General features: G+C 40.9%; 1 protein-coding gene across 1 annotated transcript in view; it reads right to left on the bottom strand.

Moving 5' to 3' along the window:
• Positions 1–21,623, bottom strand: part of FAM171A2 (family with sequence similarity 171 member A2) — a 1,068,017-nt gene that overhangs the window by 546,453 nt on the left and 499,941 nt on the right. Inside the window, exon 3 of the mRNA XM_044055243.1 lies at positions 11,023–11,115. Coding sequence (XP_043911178.1) covers positions 11,023–11,115 — 93 coding nt within the window. The remainder of the gene's footprint in view (positions 1–11,022; positions 11,116–21,623) is intronic.

The raw sequence follows: 21,623 nt of genomic DNA, 5'->3' as shown, positions 1-21,623 counted from the left end.
ACACTTGTAATAGGTGACTCTATCGTCAGGCACACTTAAGTCCCGCTCACCAGGCTGAACAAGGAGAAGGTCACGGTGAGCTGCCTGTCGGGTGCTAGGATCCGCCACATAACACAAGCACTCAGGTCACTCCAAGGCAAGTACAAATATGACTCAGTCATTGTCCATGCTGGTGTGAATGACCTGAGACGTACCTCCCTGGACTACATGAAAAGAGACATAGAGGAGCTCTCTGAGCATGTAGCCCAGGCCGGTATGACCCTGACCTTGAGTAGCATCTTACCCTCACCAAGAATGATGCCACAATATGAAGACAAGATGATCAATTTCAACAATTGGCTTAAGTATTGGTGTCATTCAAAGGGGATCCAATGCCTGTCAGCCTGGGATGACATGCTCGACAAGCCACGATGCTTCGCTAGGGACGGCTTGCACCTGTCACCCCTGGGCTTTCGGATATTGGCAAAGGCTCTTGCTACCCCCATAGTGCCTTTTTTAGGCAAGGCTCAAAAGACAAACCCACCTCCATAGGTATCACAAGGGCTAAGAAACTAAGAGTAATGCTACTCAACGCCAGAAGTCTAAACCTCAAGATGCATGCACTCGAAACTCTCCTTAACATGGAGAACATCGATATCTGTGCAGTAACAGAAACCTGGTTCAAGGCTCCCGAGAGCACCCCAGCACTACCAGGTTATACCTCATACCATGCTTTTCGGCCCCAAAACTTGGACCGAACCACAAAAGGAGGGGGAGTATCAATATTCGTCAAAGATACTCACACCTCCAGGTTGGTGGCACAGCACGAAGCATCAGAGACTATCCATGTGCAACTAACAGTGGGTAAAACTGCCTTCCAGTTTATAGCCTGCTACAGACCACCCTCCCAAACCCAGGAACCCCCCACGGCCTTCCTGAGAACACTGGAAAATATGAAGGTCTCTCCAAACACCATTATATTGGGCGACTTCAACTACCCAAACAAAGACTGGGAGCATTACTCTAGCTCCAGCACCCTATCCCAAAGGTTCCTAGAATTTATAAACTCAAATGCTATGGAACAACTTGTTACCACTCCCACAAGAGGGGAAAACATACTGGACCTGATCATCACCAACATCGGGACTCTATGTTCCAGACCAGAAGTGTATGCCTCACTGGTAAGCTCAGACCATAAACTAATCTCACTGGATATTCACATCCCGACCCCACCCCCTGCCCAGAAAACCACAGTGAAAAACTTCTCTAAAGCAAATTTCACACTCCTCAAAACCGAGGTTGAATCCTTCAAAGCCCCCGGGCCTGTGGAAAATACGGCCCAGACCGCAGAATCCTTTATAAACGCATTCTATGAACACCTTCAGGAATGCATGGATCATGCAATCCCAAATAAAACCAAGACTGAATCCTCCAAAGGCAGACGTCCTGTCTGGTGGACCCCAGCCATAAACAAACTATGCAATAGAAGGAGGAAGCTACTACATGATAGAGCAAAATCCCAAAAAGGGAAGGCATCTCTGATCAGTATTAGCAAAAAACTACGGGCACTCATAAAATTGTCTAAGGCCAGCTTCGAGAGAAAAATTGCACAGGACACAAAGGATAATCACAAGGCTTTCTTTAGTTATGTTAGGAACCTGGGTGGGAATTCCCAGATATGCTCAGAATTAGTCCAAAATGACAAAAAATACACCGAACCCACAGACATTGCCAACATCCTAGCTGACAGGTTCAGCGCATACTTCTCCCCCCCTCCCCACCAAAAGGGCAAACATCTATCCCAGCAGAGTGCTGCCCCCCCTGACATCTCAGATGCTCAGGTAAGAGCCGCCCTCTCCAAAGCAAAAAACACAGCATCAATGGGACCAGACGGTGTCCTGGGCTGCGTCCTACATGAACTCCAAGAAGAGCTAAACCCAAACATAAAACTACTGTTCAATCTCAGCCTTACTACAGGATATGTACCCAAAGAGTGGCGTACAGCAACAGTGGTCCCTCTCCACAAAGGTGGTGCCTCAGCGGATCCTGGAAACTATCGCCCCATTAGGCTGACTAGCTTGATCTGCAAAGCTATGGAAAGGATCATCATGGACCTCATAAATAAAGATATTGGGGACCTACAGACACTGGATCCTACCCAGTTCGGCTTTGTTAAGGGCAGATCCTGCCTCTTAAACCTGGTCGATTTCTTTGAAACAGTCACCAAGGCCACTGATGAGGGGAAAGTGGTCCACACAGCCTACCTGGACCTCGCAAAAGCCTTCGATACAATACCCCACTCGGGCATTATAGATAAGCTCACCAGCTTAAATATAAACCCCTATGTCTCTAGATGGGTTGCAAACTGGCTCAAGGACAGAACCCACATGGTTAGAATTGCTGGAGCCATGTCAGACTCCAAACCAGTTACAAGTGGCATCCCACAAGGCTCAGTTCTGGGACCTCTCTTGTTCGGTATATATTTCTCGGAGGTACAGGCCAACACAGAAGGACTGTGGCTGACCAAGTTCGCAGATGACTGCAAACTGGGTGCCATAATCGACTCTCCAGCCGGCACAAGCATCCTCCAATAGGGCCTCATAGAAACAGACAACTGGTGCCAGAGCCATGGCCTCAAGCTAAATGCCAAAAAGTGTATAGTCATCCCCTTTGGCAAAAACAAAGTGCCCACAAATTACCACACAGGTGGTAATCCATTAAGTACAGAAGAAGTAATTAGGGACCTGGGGACCCAAGTTAATAGCAATCTCTCATTTGACAACCACGTGGCCAAAGTGGTTAGAAGAACATTTTATATAGCCCACCTAATCATGAAGGGATTCACATCTAGATCAGGGGAGGTCGTCGTGCTTCTTTACTCATCCCTCATCAGGCCCATAATTGAGTACAATGCCCCTTTTGGGATGTACCTTACCAGACACCTGCAGCAACTGGAAAGACCCCAAAAGTACCTCACCAAGAGGATCAAAGGGCTCAAACAGATGCCATATGCTGCCCGGTTAAAGAAACTCAAGCTCTCCTCAGTGGCATACCGCCTGCTCAGAGGCGATTTGTGCCTGACGTATAAAGCCATGTCCAACCCGGAATTAATGGACATGCTGCACCTCAGAAAATCCAAATCCCATCGTGCTATGCGCTCGAGAGACTTGAACCTCAGCACTGAAATAAATAGGACATGCTGGAGGGACAGATTCATAACCCAGAGGCTCCCTTCACTCTGGAATAAAATCCCAGTCCAGGTTAGGCAGAGTCCCTCATTGACGCTCTTCAAGAGGAATCTTGATGAGTGGATGGGTGATCATAGGTTTACCCCGGGTATCACTTCTGTGTCACTGTTAGACAGAGGCACAGTATACTAACCTCGAAAAAGGGCATAACAAAATTTATTTAAAATGGGTGGCGAAAGCCAAACACACTCTGGCTAGGCTTATAAATGCCCTAGGGCAGATAGCCTAGTATGAACCTATGAACCTATATATATATATATATATATATATATATATATATATATCTATATATATTTTTTTTTAAGCCAAATTAAAGTGCACTTTTTCTTCTATATCCATTAATTTCTCAAGTGTATTTGTTATCTGTTGAAAACAGATTAGCATGCCTTTTGCATCTCTAAGCATAACTAAAGTCTATCCAATGGATTAGGATTATCCATAGTAATTTTATTCCTGAAATCCCTAATAATATCCAAAAGGGAAGAATTGCCATATGGCCAAAAGAGATTTAAAATGTAATTATTTAAACATGACAAAAACGTGTAAAAAAAATCCACCAGTAAGAGAAAAACTATAAAAAATTCACTCATAAAAAAGTCAGTTAAATTATTAAATAATAAACTTTTCATGAGCACTCACATTTTAAAATGGACATTTCTTTATATAAAACATAATCCTTTAATCAAAGTCAGACATGCCTGGCTTATGTGTTCTAAAACCGTATCTTGAATATGGGCAGGGTTACTTTCATGCTTATATAAAGTGCTGTCACAAAACTTTCAGCTTGGCAATGCTTTATACCTGTAATGTGTTCCTGCAGCTGGCGTTAAACTTTCCTCTAGTTTGGTCAGTATATACCGCGGGGATCTCACTTAATGCTAATTTTATATTTACGTCATGCGTCTACTTTGAGCTGATTAATTGGGCCAAACTTTCTCAATATTAGCATAAGTCCAACAACATGAGAAGCATAAAGACTACAGCAATATGGAACTAATTTTGGAATCATTCATTAAAAGCCTCAAAGATTTATTTCACAATTTAATCACATAATAAATTATATTAAGTAGCAAATAAAAAGCCACAACGCTGACTGAATGGACATGGAAATGGTTACTTTAATTGTTATTAATTAATTAACAATAGACCAATTTTTTTATTTAGTGCATTTTTATTGCTTTACTCTTACTGGGGCATTTTTATTGATGTTTGATAACATCTGAGTTGGTTGATTTTATCATTTTACTTTGCTCCCTTAAAAGCAATTGCTAAGGGGCCAGATAGAAAACTGCCGAGACATGTTTTTGTCATTTATAAACACATAGGCGGCTGTTTGAATGATTTCAACATGCTGCAAAAGTCATATACTGTAAAACCACTTTTGACATTAACATGTATGGAAAAGATATGTTTATAGTTTAATAAGATGCAGTTAAGTCTTTGGGCTGGCATGTCTACAGTTGGCTGAGGTGATATCATTCGTGCTTCATTTACCCTTAGAAAAAATATTGAAAGACACAACACTGATCACAGTTTTCCACAGGAAATCATTGCTGGTGCAATTTCTAAGTTTGCACTGGCAATGACTCACTTCTTTTGGGAGATTCCTCCTTTCTTCAAGCTGGTGTGACCATGAGATTGGTGTATATAAATCAGGGGGTGAGGGGGTCTTGCTCCCCTGCAAATAAAAAACACACTTAAAATGACAGTTTTTGCCCTTCTATGTTTCAGGTCTTTTTAATTTTGATTGTTGGCTTGGTGGAAGCCAGCGATTCACAGTACAACCCTTTGGGCCATGATTTCAATATCAGCAGTTCTTCTTTTATTTTAATTGTTTAGGAAAAGGTGCTGCGGTAGCGTTGTCGCCTCACAGTTAGACTTTTTCCGTTCGATTCTCAGTTAGAGCGTCTTCTGTGTGGCGACATGCGTGAATGGGCGTTCCTTCGTTGAATGTTGTGCGTTAGGCCCAGCAAGCCAGCACGTAAAACTCTACTGCCAATCATTAGCGAACCAGAGTTCCGCTGTGGCGACCCCTAACCGGGAAAAGCCGAAAGACACAAACAAACTTAGAAGTGTTCAGCACTCAAGGCTGATTAAATAGCCTAAAGAAAGCCATGGAAGGGACTCCTTTTCATGGACCATTGACCAGAATTCATTTAGACTGGGAAGGGGGCAGGAAAACAAGCAGATGACAGTGTTTGATGACATTCCTACAGTTGTTTTAACAGGTTGCTAGCAAAGCAGAAGGACATCCTGCCTCTGTGGTAGTGGCTTGAAATCATGCATGCACACTTGTCAACAGCTGATGCAATAACATACTTTGCCTGATGGTGAGCATGAAACACCCCACCTGCTATGTGAAAGCATCATCATCCAGTTTTCACAATCCAAAGTAGTTTACAAAAAGAAAAAAATAAGTAAATAAACAAAGTCATGATAAACTGCTGGAGGACCCGAATAAAAGAATATGCAACACCTTTGCCAAAATTGCCTGTTCTGTGCCTCTCCCATTTTCCACACAGAGCTTCATGGTTAAAGGCCACAAAAACAAGTAGTTCAAACCTAATTTACTAAAGTCCATAAAGAGAATGTACAAAGCACTGGTGAAATACAGACAATCTAGTCATGGGTTATGTGCATGTTTGCAGTAAGACCTGCTAAGACTAACCTCCTGAAATGTAAGCAGATGTCCTTCAGTAATTGAGGATGCATGACTCACGAGGATAACATTCCCTGAAGTATGACACATCTCCCTAACAATGTAGGATGCATTAGTCACCAGCTATCATCTCCTTAGTTCTAGTTTATGTAAACACACAAGACACAACTCATACACACCCTGTCCAGTGGCAAAGCCAGTCTTCTTTCTGTCTCCTTCTTTCCTTTAGGGAGTCCCTATCCCAGTTCAGTAGACATAATTAACCCTGTGCAATAAACAGCAGTCCTTAAAAGAAGAAACAGTAGTTTGAGGTTTAATGCAGCCATTTTACATCTTTTAATTTGTTGTGGTATTCTTTCCATCCCCCATTCCACCAATTCACTAGTGGATATGCAAGCATCTGAAAAGATTATGGTCATGAAATGTTTCCAGAAATCTGGTTTAAAATGTCTATAACTACAGGCCCATTATCAGTCTATATAGCAGTGTGATTAACTACATGTTCATATGATTTTTGGCCTTGAACCTGCCAACTAGCAAGCTCATTGATCACACATTACCCATTTATTCCTCTGTGCAAGAAATTATACCTGGAGCCAATGAGAGACATCATTCAGGCAACTGCAATGTTGTTTTGTGCTCTTGCCAGTAATGGCAACAATGTTATTTATTATGGCCTAACCACTCCCCTAGCAGTGACTGTTTATGCCCCTGTATCTGTGCATACATACATACATCTCCACATGTCCTGAAAAAGACTACGGTTTGTAGGGGTCATGCTCATGTCTTCTCCACACCAGCTCCCCACATCATGAAGAGTCTCCTCTCCCCAAATGAGGCTATGTGATGAATGCAATGGTGGGAGACAGATGGAAGCACCATCCCCCTTCAGCACAGGCATGCCCATCTTCCCTGTATGTGCCATCAGCTGCATGAGCCATTAACTGAACCTGATCCATCTGGGTCATAGTCAGGGCTTTATCCCTCTATACCACAAGGGCATAGGATCATAGGAATAGGATTACAGAAAAATCAATGCAAATGAGTCGTGCTACCATTTAAGCCTTTCTAGTAGCCACCCTTAGACCGTACCCCATCTCCCGAGGAAGGGTAGGCCAGTCAAGCCCAGGATGACTTTGTGAATACCCATCCAATCATCCAGATTCCATCTGAAGGACTATAGTGTATTACACTGCTTAATTTTCAGATGGAGTCTGTTCCAGGGGTGGGGGAGGCACTATATGATTATACTCTCTCCACCATGTTTTACTTGTCTGCTGGTGAAGATTTCGATCCCTGGTTCTGATATTAATGGGACTATTTGATTTGTGGAGATGCAAGAGATCCAGGATCACTGGGTCCCTAACAGTATGGAAGGCAAGACATAGATCTCTCAGGAGTCTATATGATACTGAATAAAGTCTTTTTCTGGTAACGTAAGAGTTTTTAAATCAGTGATCTTCTTAGGTAGGAACCTCTGTCATCTTTCTAGTTGCTTGACATGTCTAGTGAGGTGTAAACCAAAGTGAGTTTTGTAGTCAATAAACAGCCTAATCAATGATGAATATAAGGAGACAATGATCTCTTCAGATCTGGATGTTACTCCCTTGGCAATAAGCTGCACGAAGTCGAAGGACTTTCTGACTACTGACGTTACATGATGATCACAGAAGCGGGAATTATCAACCCAAGGTCCAAGATTTTGAACAACATTCTCATTTTGAAGAGGGGTACTGTCTACACTGTATGCTGTGGTAGGTGCTAATAAATGTGACAAATATTGTACTTTTCTGCATTTAATCTGAGCACATTTTTAGTACATCAGGTACATAAGCATAACTTCTCATTGAAGGCTTTGGGTGTTAGAGGGGGACAATGGCTTCTAGTTTTCTGTTCCCTGCAAACTAGGTTAGCCAGACTGCTTGGTTCATTGTCTGGTGATAAAGGTAAATGCTGAATAAAACAGGATCAAGCACTAAGCACTGTTGGTATTGACCAGGTCTAGGATATTGTTGCCCCTGGTGGGGGTGTGGATAAGTTGATCCAAGGCATTGGCATTTATGAATTCCAGAAAACGTTGAGCAGAAGAATTGGTACATGAGTAGTTTCCCAAGTTAATGGTGGGATAGTTGAAATCGTCCATTATTAGGGTGTGGGTTGTACCCTAATATTTTCCAGTGTATCAAGAAATGAAGAGTGGGAATCCTGGGGCATGGTGAGGGATCTGTAGCAAGCTAAAATTTGGACTGCGGTCTTGCCCAGAGTTGGTTGCACTTGGATAATCTCGGATGCATTATGCTGAGCAACTAGCCTGGAAGTGTGGATATCCTTAATGAATATGGACACGCCTCCACCTTTAGTGTTTCGATCCAGGTTAGATGGCCGAAAGGTGTGGTATGACTTATAGCCTGGTAATGCAGGGGTGCTCTCTGCAGCCTTGAACCAGGTCTCTGTCACTGCACTGATGTCGATGTTCTCCATTTTAAGGAGTGCCTCGAGTGAGTGCATTTTGAGGTTTAGACTTCTAGCACTGAGTAGAGTTACCCTCAGATTTTGCTTGTTTGTACCTGTTACGGTGGGGAATTTGTTATCTGAACCTTGCCTAAAAAAGGCACTATAGGGGTGGCAAGAGCCTTAGCCAGTATCCGGAATCCCAAGGGCTACAGGTGCAGGCCATCTCTGGCAAAGCATCGTGGTCTGTCGATCATGTCATCCCAGGCAGACAGATACTGGATCCCCTTAGAATGACATATATAACAGTAGCAAATGAGCAAACTAATTTAAACAAATTGCCAGTTAACCAATAAAAGCTAAAAACTGAGCCCCTTTTCAGCAGTCTTCGATCAGACAAGTTCTAACTGCACAGTCCTGCTACTAGGGTGCAGGGGAGCCTTCTCCAAAAAAAGATGGCCTGGATTAGTACTCAAGTTATACAAACAAAGCTAGATTCAGCAGGTCTGAATCTAGTCTATGCTACAGAAAACAAGACGTACCAATTTCAGAAAGATACCGTTCAAACAAGCAAGCACAATAAGCCTTTAACCAGAAACTCACAGCTCAGAAGGACAGACTCTACCCACTCCTCCCACAAGAGTGCAGACCACATCTTCTTAATGTAAAATAACTGGCCCGAAGCCCAAGTGCTTAAATCAGAACTAATACACTTTTAGAATAACAGACACTAAGCCTTCAATCAGCAACTCCCAACTTAGAAGGATGTAAGCTACCTGTCCTGCCACAAAAGTGCAGACCACAACCTTCTTAATGTAAAACAACTGGTCTGAAGCCCAAGTGCTTCAACCAAAGGCTTAGAATGACAGTTACAGTTTAATCAGGCTACTAACAAGCAGTAATAAATGCAGCAGAATAAATGCAATTTAGTACTTTTAAGGAAAGGCAGCAAAAGCAAAATAAAGTAATACAGTAGGAAGAAACACAAATACAGTAAAAGCAGATGAATAAAGTGCAATTTTTGGGGCTCTCTGACTTCCCTCTTTTAGTGTTCTACAATGCAAAGGAGAATAAAGGATAAAGGAGTTAGCAAATAATTGTGGGTTCCATGGTCATTGGGGAAATGGGACCAAAACATGAATTAAAATCAGCATATAATAAAACAGTGTTCAGTAAAAAATGATGTAGCAGTTCTTTGGACTCTTGTCTAATTCTTATATCTTACAGCTTTACTTCCAATGCCCTAAAAAGCTTTTTCAGATTAAACTGTTTGCAGACTCGACCATTTAATTGCATGCCTTCTTCCCCAGGAAGCATCAATGACATCTTTATAAGGCTCTAATCCACGTCTGCCTTACTTCATTTGCTGTGCTAAAATCTCACCTAATATTCCTTCACAAGCCATTCTTTCCTTCAAACCCCAAGTTTCCAAAAAAAAGAGATGCACCAGGCTCTTCTGGTAACATTTCCTCGTGACTCCAAATTGCCAGAGCATCTGGAGTCAATAAAATGTTCAACTAAGCTGTCAGTCTACCCAAAATCGTACATTCTAGCTCTCACTTATGTTCTACACAATGATATAATTCAAAATGAGTGTAAACATCCATTTCCACAACAACAGTATTAAACACATCCCCTGTCTATTTTCAGCCATTTTTACTGAAAGAAATCGTAATACTTTTCCTATTTCTTTTACTATAGGGGTCTAACATACATGATTTCTCAGAGCACTATTCATATTTATTCACTTCTGTTTACATGATAGGTGCATTAAACTCACAAGTGCCCATTTTCAATCCTAATTCAGCAAAATACAACAGTCTTAGGAAAAATCAAACCACACAAATATTGTATACAAAAATAAGATGATCAAAATAGAATACAGACCAACTAGTAAAGACAGCCGCAACTTATCTCACTGCTTAGCAAGTTACATTATCGTATGCTCTACATATTTCATACAATCACCCCATTTGGGTACTCTTGTTATCCACCTCTGGGGACCATACCTCTCCATGCTATGTGTTACCTCAGTACACGTCTATGCCTCTCTTTGGTGCAGACGTTCACCTGCCAGGTCACCATCCTCACAGAAGAACTGCTTTCAAGTGTCATACATAAGGTTGGGGGTCATCCAGTGTGTAGTATATTCTGGAAAGAGAGGAGGGCCTTTGGCTGCTCAACAGTCTCCACTCTGACTAAACTTTCCCATAAGTCTACTACCATCCTTTGGCTGCTGGTAATGTAGACTAATGTCCAGCCTCCATGCTGGCAGGTTAGGAATGTGTCCTAAATTTATGTTACACCATATAATGATGATGGCTGTGTGCCGCTTTCAAACCTCACTTAGTTAGGTCCTAAAGTGTTTTAACAACTACTGTATGTGCATCCACAGTTTGTTCTGAATCCATATAATCTTAGCCTTACTAAACATTCCTGAAAGCATACTCATCATCTCGCATCTCTTTCCAGTACTACTCCTGATACTGTATTAACGGACACTTCTGGACATTCACACTGATGTTGATAACCTAGACTTTGTGTTGAATTGTGCAAAGACTGTCTCAGAAAACATTCCCCAACTCCATGTTATGCTTCAGGCAGAACATCAGGCAATACAGGCATAGAAGAATCCAGCAGAGGAAGGAAACAAGCTACTGATGAACAACATGCAGTATTACTCACCTGGGGACCCAAGCAGGATCTGAACAATGTCTTCATACAGAATGAGGGTGGCGGGTCGCTCAGGCAGCAGGTAAAGACTCACTGAAGCATACACTGCAATGTAGAAAAACAGGAAGTGACATCAGGAAATTATACACAGCATTTTATAGAAGACATACCATATTCATTTCAGAGTGTACAATTATTGATAAAATAACCCTTCAAAGACAAACAATTTCCCACAGAACAGGCAAAATTCCACCAAGCTTTATGAGCAGGTCACAAGGACTGCGGTAATCAGTTGAAATATTTACTTTATTCTTTTACTAGTAAGAAGATAATATTTTTTTCTTCACCATCCATGCGCTTTTCATTTAAAGGAAAACATGGTTCACTGCCAGTAGCTGTAATTTATTTGGAGAGCTTCCAGTAATTAAAAAATAAGATCACAAAGGAAAGAGCACTCTCTACACAAAGTCTTAGGTAATCCCATGATAACGAAACACATTATTCTACTACTGCCCCCCCCCCCCTCCCCAATATGCTGGCCTGGTATCAAAACAACTGCAAAACAAATAAAAAGAATGAAAGAAATAGGGCAGTGATCTTCTTGTGCAGACAGGCTGACCGCAGTATATGGACAGTTCAGTCACAGAAAGACTTAAAGCAATGCCCTGTCTATATCAGAACAAAATATCTGATACAGTTAGCAATGTTCACCTAAAAACTTCAAGTTCCACCACTTGGCAGATGATGGGGTATTCAAACATAACCTCGGATACCTGCTGCCCTATTAACCCAGCTGTAAGAACTGGCTTATATCACTTCCAGTCAGATGCATTATGGAAGGAAGTCTACTGCAACCAACCAGTTTAGCTCCCTCAGGTTTAGTGGTGCTGGTGAAAAGGATGGGGTGATATGTATTTATTTAATGTTACCTGGTTCACAAAGAAGTGGCAAGAAACAAGTTTTGATCATCAGTATGTGTGTCAGTAAGTGCGCAGTAGGCATGCAGGTATTCACATATTTCACCATATTGTAGTTTCAAGAAAAGGAGAAAAAAACTGCCAGTTTGACATGGCAGCAGCCTTCACTGCAGATTTGTATTAATGCAATGGAGCTAGTCATTTACAACAATTGTGTTTAGCATAAGCACAGAGCAACAAGAAGCCTACAGGGACATCAAAGAGTGAGAGAAGACAATGAGGTGAGGGACACCAGGGCATAGAAACACTTCAAAAGGAAGTCTCCATTGTTGGGGGTGGACATACAGTAAGGTCACAGAGGAAGTCCTGAATGTTTAATTTATATTTTTCATCACAGACCTACCTACCTTATCTTCCTTATCTCATCATAACATCTGCTTGAATTGAATATTTCCTTTAATACTTTACTATTTGTAATGGGTCATTATGATGTGTCAAACCTCTGTAACATCTAATACAAACACTTTTTTCAGCAGAGATACAGCCAAGTTTCCAACTGTATTGGCTTGTCTTCTGCAAGCAAAAGCTTTTTTATTTTATTTTATTTATTTTACATTTGTTGACTGGGCTAGTCCAACTGGATATATGTCCATTTTCAGTAGAGGCCCGGGGAGATACGCTCCACTAAACAGATAATAGCAACATCAGGTACAATACTATTTTAAGTCTAGAATGCAATTTTACATAACAGTTTAGTAATCATATAATTTACATATTTAAAAAGAAAGAAAGTATATATAAGGTAGAGACACGATTGACAGTGGAAAACTTGCAATGCAAAAGAGGTTCCTAAGAAACAGAAAAAAGCTTTATACACTTTCATCTGCTTCCAAAAGGCAAAAAGGGTTCAAAATCCGGCAGAGTGTGCATGTATATATATGTGTGTGTGTGTGTGTGTGTGTGTGTGTGTGTGTGTGTGTGTGGGTGCGCATGCAAGGGTGTACACATATAGAGACAGCTGGTTGACACCCCAAGGGGGCCAACATCCTGGAACTGGTGCTTACCAATATGGGAGAACCACTGTAGCACCCCCACTGTGAGGTCTTCCCTGATGAGATCTGATCACAAATCAGTCTTATTCAAAGACACTACCAAACCTGACCCTCTCCCCTAGCAGCAACTAAACTAAAAAACTTCCCCAAAGCAGATTATAACCTCTTATGGAATGGTATAAATAGCTTCACTGTACCACCCCTCTCAGATAGAACTGGCAACTATGCCGAGTTCTGCACCAATGCTTTATATATCTGCACTGACTTGGCCGTACCTGATAGGACCAAAACAAGCTCCTCAAGAAACAGCAAACCTACCTGGTGGACAACTGCCATTAACAGGCTTTACAATAAGAGGAAGAAATTGCTGTCTAAAAGTTAGAGGGAGTGAGACCTAAACTGGAAATACTCCCTCCTCAGCTTAAACAAGCAAATACGACTTCTTGTGAAGTCCTCCAAAGCAAACAATGAATCCATATTAGCTTTCTCAACTAAGGACAACCATAAGGCGTTTTTTAGTTACATCCATAACCTAAAAGGAAAGACGCAGATTTGTGGCAAACTGGTAGTTAATGATACTACATATGCTGAGCCTGTGGACATAGCTAACATGCTGTCAGACAGGTTATGTGAAAACTTTACTCCCCTTTTTCCTCCACATGCACCCCATGACATCCCTACCACCTATACCCTACCTTGTATCACTAAAGAGCAGGTCATAAACACCCTCTCTAAGGCCAAAAACACAACATACATGGGACCTGATAACATCCCAGGCTGCGTCCTACATGGGCTGCAACAAGAATTAACAACACCATTGGGTACTCTTTTCAATCACAGTCTAAGCACCGGCTTTGTCCCAGCTGAATGGAAAATGGCCACCATTATTCCATTGCACAAAGGTGGTGCTTCCACTGACCCTGGTAACTATAGACCTGTTAGCCTGACTAGCCTTATCTGCAAAGCCATGGAGTGAATCATCATGGACCTTATCAACAAAGATATAGGTAATCTCCAAACACTTGACCGTACTCAGTTTGGATTTGTCAAAGGGAGATCATTCCTGTTAAACCTGGTGGACTTCTTCGAGACAGTCACCAAGGCCTTGGACGAGGAGAAATCTGTGCATACAGCCTACTTAGACTTAGCCAAGGCTTTTGACACTATCCCCCACTCAGGCATCATTGACAAACTCACCCAGCTAGGTATCAACCCTTTTGATGTTAGCTGGGTTGCTAACTGGCTCACTGATAGAACACACATAGTCAAAATAGGGGGCTCCACCTCCAACAGCAGGCCTGTAACAAGTGGTGTTCCACAGCGATCAGTCCCGGGACCTCTACTGTTTGGAATCTATTTCTCCAAAGTACAAGCAAAAACTAAAGGCCTATGGCTGACAAAATTTGCTGATGACTGCAATCTGGGAGCAGTCACAGTATTTCCAAATGATGTTAACATCCTACAAGAGGGTCTTACACAAACAAATGATTAGTGCTAAAGTCATGGCCTTAAACTCAATGCAAAAAAATGTATTATCATCACTTTTCATAAGAGCGATGTTCCTGCTAACTACCATATCAACAGCAACATCCTAAGTATGCTCTCAGTGGTGAGAGACCTAGGCACACAGGTTGACAGCAACCTTACCTTTGATCACCATGTCTCCACAGTGTAAAAAGGGCATTCTATATTGCTCATCTCATAAGTAAGGGCATTGCCTCCAGAAAAAAAGAAGTCATAACCTCCCTTTACTCTTCCCTCATCAGGCCAATAATTGAGTACAACACCTTTTGGTATGTACCTTTCCAAGCAATTGCAGAGACCACAAACGTTCCTCACAAGGAAAATTCAAGGGTTTCAGCATCTGTCCTATGTGGATCATCTGAAATCACTGTCACTTTATAATGTTTCATACAGACTACTCGGAGGCAATCTCTGCCTTGCATATAAGGCAATCTCTGACCCTGCTTTAGTGGAAATGCTGTATATCTGCAAGTCAAATGGTGCACTGGCTACTCGCTCTAAAGACATTAACCTAGTATGTCACATTAACAGAACCTTCTGGAGGGACAGATTTGTCTCCCAGAGGTTACCACACCTTTAGAACAGACTCCCACTTCATGTCAAACAGAGTAACTCATTGACCCTCTTCAAACGCAGTCTGGACAATTGGATGGCTAACCATAAATTCACCCCAGGGGGTTCCTCCTGTGTCCCTCTTGGACAGGGCAATAGGTGTTGATCATAGAAATAAGGGTAGAACTTGGCTAGGCTTGTAAGGGCTTTAGGGCCATTAGCCTAGTAACATCCTATGACTATGGTAGCTAGCCTACAACGCAGGCTGCAACTAGATGAAATGGATGGTTTCTTTCACTCTGAAGGAAAGAAAGAAAGAACTGCCTCTCTGGTACATGTGGTACTCTTCTCTCCTGCTAACAAATTCAAAAGGGATCTAAAAAGTCATAATTTTTCAAACATTTTTACCTGGGAAGCCAATTCACATCTACCTCATCATTGAACTAAAAAATACAACAGGTATAGTCACTGTGTACACACCAAGTAAAATCATCACATGCAATACCAATTTTAGTCACTGTGTACATGCAAAGTATAGTCAGTACATATATACCAAATACATTCACTGTGTACACACCAAATATAGCCATCATGTACACACCAGCTATCATCAATGCATACACACAATGTACAGTTTCTAGGTATATACCAAGTACAGTCAACATGTACAAACCAGGAACAGTGACTGTATATACACAAAGTACAGTCAACATGTACACACCAGCTACAGTCTCTGTGTACACATGAGATACAGTTATTACGTACCCACAAGCACAGTCATTGTGTTCACAATGGGTGTAGTCATCATGTACATACCAGGTACAGTCTCTGTGTACACATGAATTTCACAAGCACAGTCACTGTGTATATACCAAGTACTGTCATCATGTACATACTAGGTACACAGTCACTGTGTACACACTAGAATACTCACTATGCATATATCAGGTATATTCACTGTGTACACACAAGATATAGTCATCATGTATACACCATATACAACCACTGTATACCCAAAAAGTATAGTCACTATGTATATGGCATGTACAGTCACAGTGCACACACCAAGTATAGTCATCATGTACACACCAGGTATACACACAAGCACAGTCACTGTGTACTTAATGAAGTGTAGTAATCATGCAATTACCAAGTACAGTCATCATGTACACACCAGGTACAGTCACTACTCACATACCAAGTATAGTTATATAAACATACTGTACAATACTGTACTTACCAAACATAATCATTATGTGCATTCCAAGTTTAGTCACTATGTACATAGTGTGTGCAGGCAAACGATTTAGTCGCCATGTGAATACCAAGTACATTCATTGTGTACATGCCTGACTATAGTCTTCAAGAGCACTCTATGTAATGTCAGCACGTACACACCAAACAGTCAGCAAGGACACACAAAGAATAGTCACAAGCACATACAAAGTATAGTTACTATGCAGACATCAAGTATAATCACAATATACACACCAAGTACAGTCTTCATGTAAGCATTAAGTAGAGTCACCACGTACAGTAATTACTTATACTCCAAGTACAGTCATCATGTACATACTAGGCAAAGTCACCAAGTACACACCATGTAGTTATCATGTACACACCAGGTACAGTCAAATTGTACACATGAAATACAATCATCACGTATACAAAAGTACAGTTACTGAGTACACTCAAAGTGCAATCATTATGTACATACATGGTACAGTCACTGTGTACATGCAAAGTACAATTTTATGGACACTTATAGCCACCATGTACACAAAATACAGTCATTTTGTACAGTCCACGTACAGTTCTCGTGTATATACTAAGAATAGTTACCATGTATGCACCGGTTACACTAACCATGTACATATGAAGTACAGTTACCATACACACTGTGTATAGCTACTACATAAACACCAAGTATAGTCGCAAAATACATACCAAGCAGATTCACTGTACATTCAGCAAATATAGTCACCATGAACACATAATGAATAATTATCATGTACAAACCATGAATAATCACTACGTGAACTCCAAGTACTCCAAAGGAGAAACATGAAAGAGAAAAAAATAGCTCACTCATCTTTAGTTTGAAAACAGTACCTTTACACCACACTTCATAATCCATGTCAGAAGGCAAAACAACAGCCTCTCCATCCCTCTGTCCACTGGCTGTTTCTGTGGGAAACACAGCCATAAAGTCATGTCAAGCCTTCCCTACAATTTCAGCAACCACTAAAAGTATTTACCTGAATTCTGCTTCAATCCACATCCAGAATTAGTCCCAACTGAGCTATCCAACTGCTTTACCCTACAATGAACCTCTGATCAAGGAACTTACTTCAAGACCTCTGAACAGGCAACCTTTCTTATGTAATGTAATAGAGGCACTTGTTTCATTACCTAATGAATACAAATAACTGCCTGACCAAAGTCCCTATAAAAATGTTAAAGATATATCCTACCTTTCCTATTCTCATGATGCCACAACTGACCCCATGGCTTACAGTGATGGGTTGCAGGACTCCTGACAACCGACTGGCATTTTAATAGCTAAACAGGCCTATTGGATTTTGTGTATTGAAATGGCTGGAAAGATGGTGCCCAGTTGCACAACTCTGTGTTGCCATCTTGTTGCCTGTTTAGCCATTTCAATGGGGAATGATCAGCTGCCAAAATGAAATACTAATAAACAATATTTTAATAAATGGAAGGCCCAATTCATCTCTAAACAATTTCTCTATGTCTGAATATCTTTTTTTTTTTTTCCAGCATTGCTTAATTTTTTGGCTGATACAGCCTCGCCTTGAACATCTTGTGTCAAGACTGTTCCCAAACCTACATTTGATGCACCTAAATGCAGGATAAATTCTCTAGTAAACTCCAGAATCACTAACAAGCAATCAGAATATAACCTTGTTTTTAACTTATTAAACGCTCCTTCTGCTTCAAGCGACCATTATACTTTGACAGGAACTTTTCTTTCTATGAGATCAGTCAATGGACACGTAGTAGTTGAAAAATTAGGTAGAACTTTTCATAGTACCCAAGGAAAACTTTAACCACTCTTTTAGTGGAGGATATTGACCACTTTTTAGAGTCTCTTGTTTTTTCTAGCTGTGTTGTTACCACCCTGCCTCCTGTAAGATATGGTAAATATTTGACTTACATTATGCCCAGTTTGCTTTTCTTAGCATTTACAGTAAAGCCTATCTGTCGTACAAACTGTAACACAGTCCGCACTTTTGGCAAATGTCCTCTGAATGGATGACCACATCCAGGTATGCAGCAGCACATGGGGAGCGAGTCTTTAACATTTTATTCATTAGTCCCAGAAAGGTAGCTGGGATTCAATGTAAGTTGAATAAACAGACCTCCGTTATTTACAAAAGCTGTTTTTTCATTAGCAGGAGGCAAAAGAGGTATCTGCCAATAGCCCTTTGTCAAGTATAGTGTTGTGAATTGTCTGAAACAACAAAACCACTTCTCAAAACTAAAGGAAAGCAATTTATCAAAAACTGAAAGCCTTTATTCCGCAAGTGCCTAACCTTCATTGGAACTAAGCTAAAGAAAAAAAAAACTAAAAAAGAGCATTCACTTAAAATGCTATTTAAATTGTTCACCAGCTAGATATGTGTTCAAGAACAGCATTGATTCAAGATCTTTCCAGAAAATTCCAATTTGTGATGTATGTAGTTATTTTATTTATTATTTAACATTTGTTTGCCAGTATAGTCTGACTGGACAACAAGTGTCCACTTTCAGTGGAGTCCTAGGGAGAAAAACTCCATAAGTTTACAGACAGAAGAAAAATTTACAAAAGAGATATTACAGAGTAGAAGCATACAGATTATAGACTTTACAGCCATTAGTGTACAATAAGAGGATAGTCCCCCTTTTGGCTGAAAACACAAGTGTGTAGAATATACAATGAGAGTAGATAAGAACCTGGTAGAGCATTGCAAGATATTTCACAACTGAATAAGAGTACATAAATGTTTACGTTTTCCATATATATATTCAAGCAAATATACATGCAAGAGTATATATATATATATATATATATATATATATATATATACACACACACACACACACACACACACACATATATATATATATATATATATATATGCATACACATACATACACTTATATACATACATACACACATATACACATACAAACATATACACGATATATCAGGGGGTCAATTACAGTTGCACAGATGGTTGGTGAAGAGGTATGTTTTAAGTAGGCTTTTGAAGGAGGGTGTGGAGTTTTGTAGTCAGAGGTCAGGGGGAGGGTTGTTCCATATTTTTGCTAATTCATGGGCAAACAGTGATTCCTCAGAGTTGATTTTGCATGTGATGGTTTCGATTAAGGCTTTGTTGGAGGACCAAAGTTGTCTATTTGAATTGTAGAAGTTCAGCATGCCAGTTAGGTTGGGGGTTTTCTTGTGATACTACAGAATTAGATGAGCTGGGCTGAGTTGATAGCACCTTAATAGGTTCGGAAATTCAAGCCAGTACAAGGCTTGTAGGGGAAAGGTAGTGGTGGGATAGTGATTTGGCATTGGTAGTGAATCTAGCAATTTTGTTGTAACAGATGGAAAGTTTATTAAGGTCAGTTTTGTAAAGATTAGCTAGACTTGGGGATGCATAAAGTAGAGTAGCTAGGAGGTGGGTCCTGGCTATTGCAATTTGGGATTCGGTGGTTAGATAACTTCTACAGCGATAGAGGGAACCTTGCTTTTTGTGGGCTTTAGTGAAGGTTGTTGATCTGTACTTTGTGAATTTGAGTTGCTGGTCAATGGTAACTCCTAGGAGTTTAGCCTCAGTGACGGGTGATTTGGGTTTTGCTGGTGGAGAGTATAGAGACGGTAAGGTTGCTCGTTTTAGTAGAGTGGAATAGCATTAGTTGTGTTTTCTTGGGATTTAGTATGAGTTGTCAGTTGTTAAACCAGTTCTCTATTTCAGAGAAGGCTTCTTGGGCTTTTTGCTGGAGAAGTTGGATGCTGGGTGCAGAGCATATGAGAGTTGTGTCGTCAGCGTATTGAACTATGTCAGCTTTAGAGGTAGCTGAGTGGAGTTGGTTTGTCAAGATATTAAAAAGAAGGGGTCCTAGGATTGATCCTTGCAGCATGCCTAAGGGGGTTGGGAGTGGGGGGGGGGGGGTAGAGAGTTATGCCATTTGACAGATTGTTGGTGGTTATCTAAATAGCTTTTAAACCAGAGGAGGGTGGGGTTGTTAAGGTTGAGGTCAGAGAGATAAGACAGTAGTTTATTATGTGAGACTGTGTCGAATGCCTTGGATAAATCTAGATCTCCTGTGGGAGTTTATAGTACTGGTGAATTTGAGTAAGGCAGTGGTGGTGCTGTGGGATGGGCGAAATCCATGTTGGGTTCAGGAGAGAAGGTTGTTGGTGAGGAGATAGGAGAGGAACTGGTGATGAATACATCTTTCTAGGATCTTAGAGAGGGGAGAGAAATGCAACTGGTCGAAAGTTGGAATGGTCTAGGGATCGACTACCTTTGTGGACTGGTATGATATATGAGGTTTTCCACAGGAGTGGAATGGTGTGTTTGATGATGGATCTATTTCTTATAAGTGAAATGGGATAGGCTATAGCTATGGATGCAGATATGGAGGTATTCGGCAGGAAGGTTATAGGCTGCAAGGGTGGTTGGTTTGAGTTTGGCAAGCAGTTTTTGGATAGTAAAAGTAGGAACAGACTTAAGTGTGACAGGTATGGTATTGATTTAGGCCTGAGGTGGTTGTGGGGTGTTGGATGAGGAGGTGATGTTGTTTAGAGTTTGAGTACTGAGGAGTTGCTTTTGTTGGTAATTTGGACCAAGTGCTCTCTTCACTGTGTTGAATGTTTATATAAGAACCTTTGATGTAATACAGTTTGGTTCTGATGAAGTTTTCAAACTTGTGGAATAAAACCACTTAACTTTTAATAAACTGTTTTCCTTTAGTTTTGCCATGTAGCTTTCTTTTGCTTTAAGTGTTTTACACACTTCTTAGCCCAGTGTCATTGCTTGTTTGGTATTGTCAAGTAAGTACCTGGCCTTTCATAGATTTCCTGTTAACTCATTAATTCTGGACATGGAATAGCTAGCAAACTTTGAAATGCTATTCAGTTTCCTAAAGTTGTTGCAGAATTTGATATGTACATCTTGTTTCTGAACTATCAGTATTAGTTTGCTCTATTTACTTGGTAACCCTTCTATCACTGCTAATTCTGAGTCTAACACTATCCCTGCTAACCCCAACTCTAAACATTACATTACAAAACACCTTTCTCCCAACTGTTGCACTGAACGAATAGACCGGCGCACGCACACACACACACACACACACACACACACACACACACACACACACACACACACTAGTATACCTTATCATAACACATCTATCCTCTTCACTAGCCCTTACCCGATCCATAATCCGAGCACACTTGCTCTTACACACATCACAAATAACAAAACATTTGCAATAACCTAGTGTTTCAGCATTCTGCACTCTTGCCTTTCGATACTAGCCATTTGTA

Source organism: Protopterus annectens, chromosome 13.part0, assembly GCF_019279795.1.
Source record: "Protopterus annectens isolate FY-2018-M chromosome 13.part0, PAN1.0, whole genome shotgun sequence".
In the NCBI taxonomy this organism is placed as follows: Eukaryota; Metazoa; Chordata; order Ceratodontiformes; family Protopteridae; genus Protopterus; species Protopterus annectens.
This window is presented reverse-complemented; position numbering and strand designations above follow the sequence as displayed.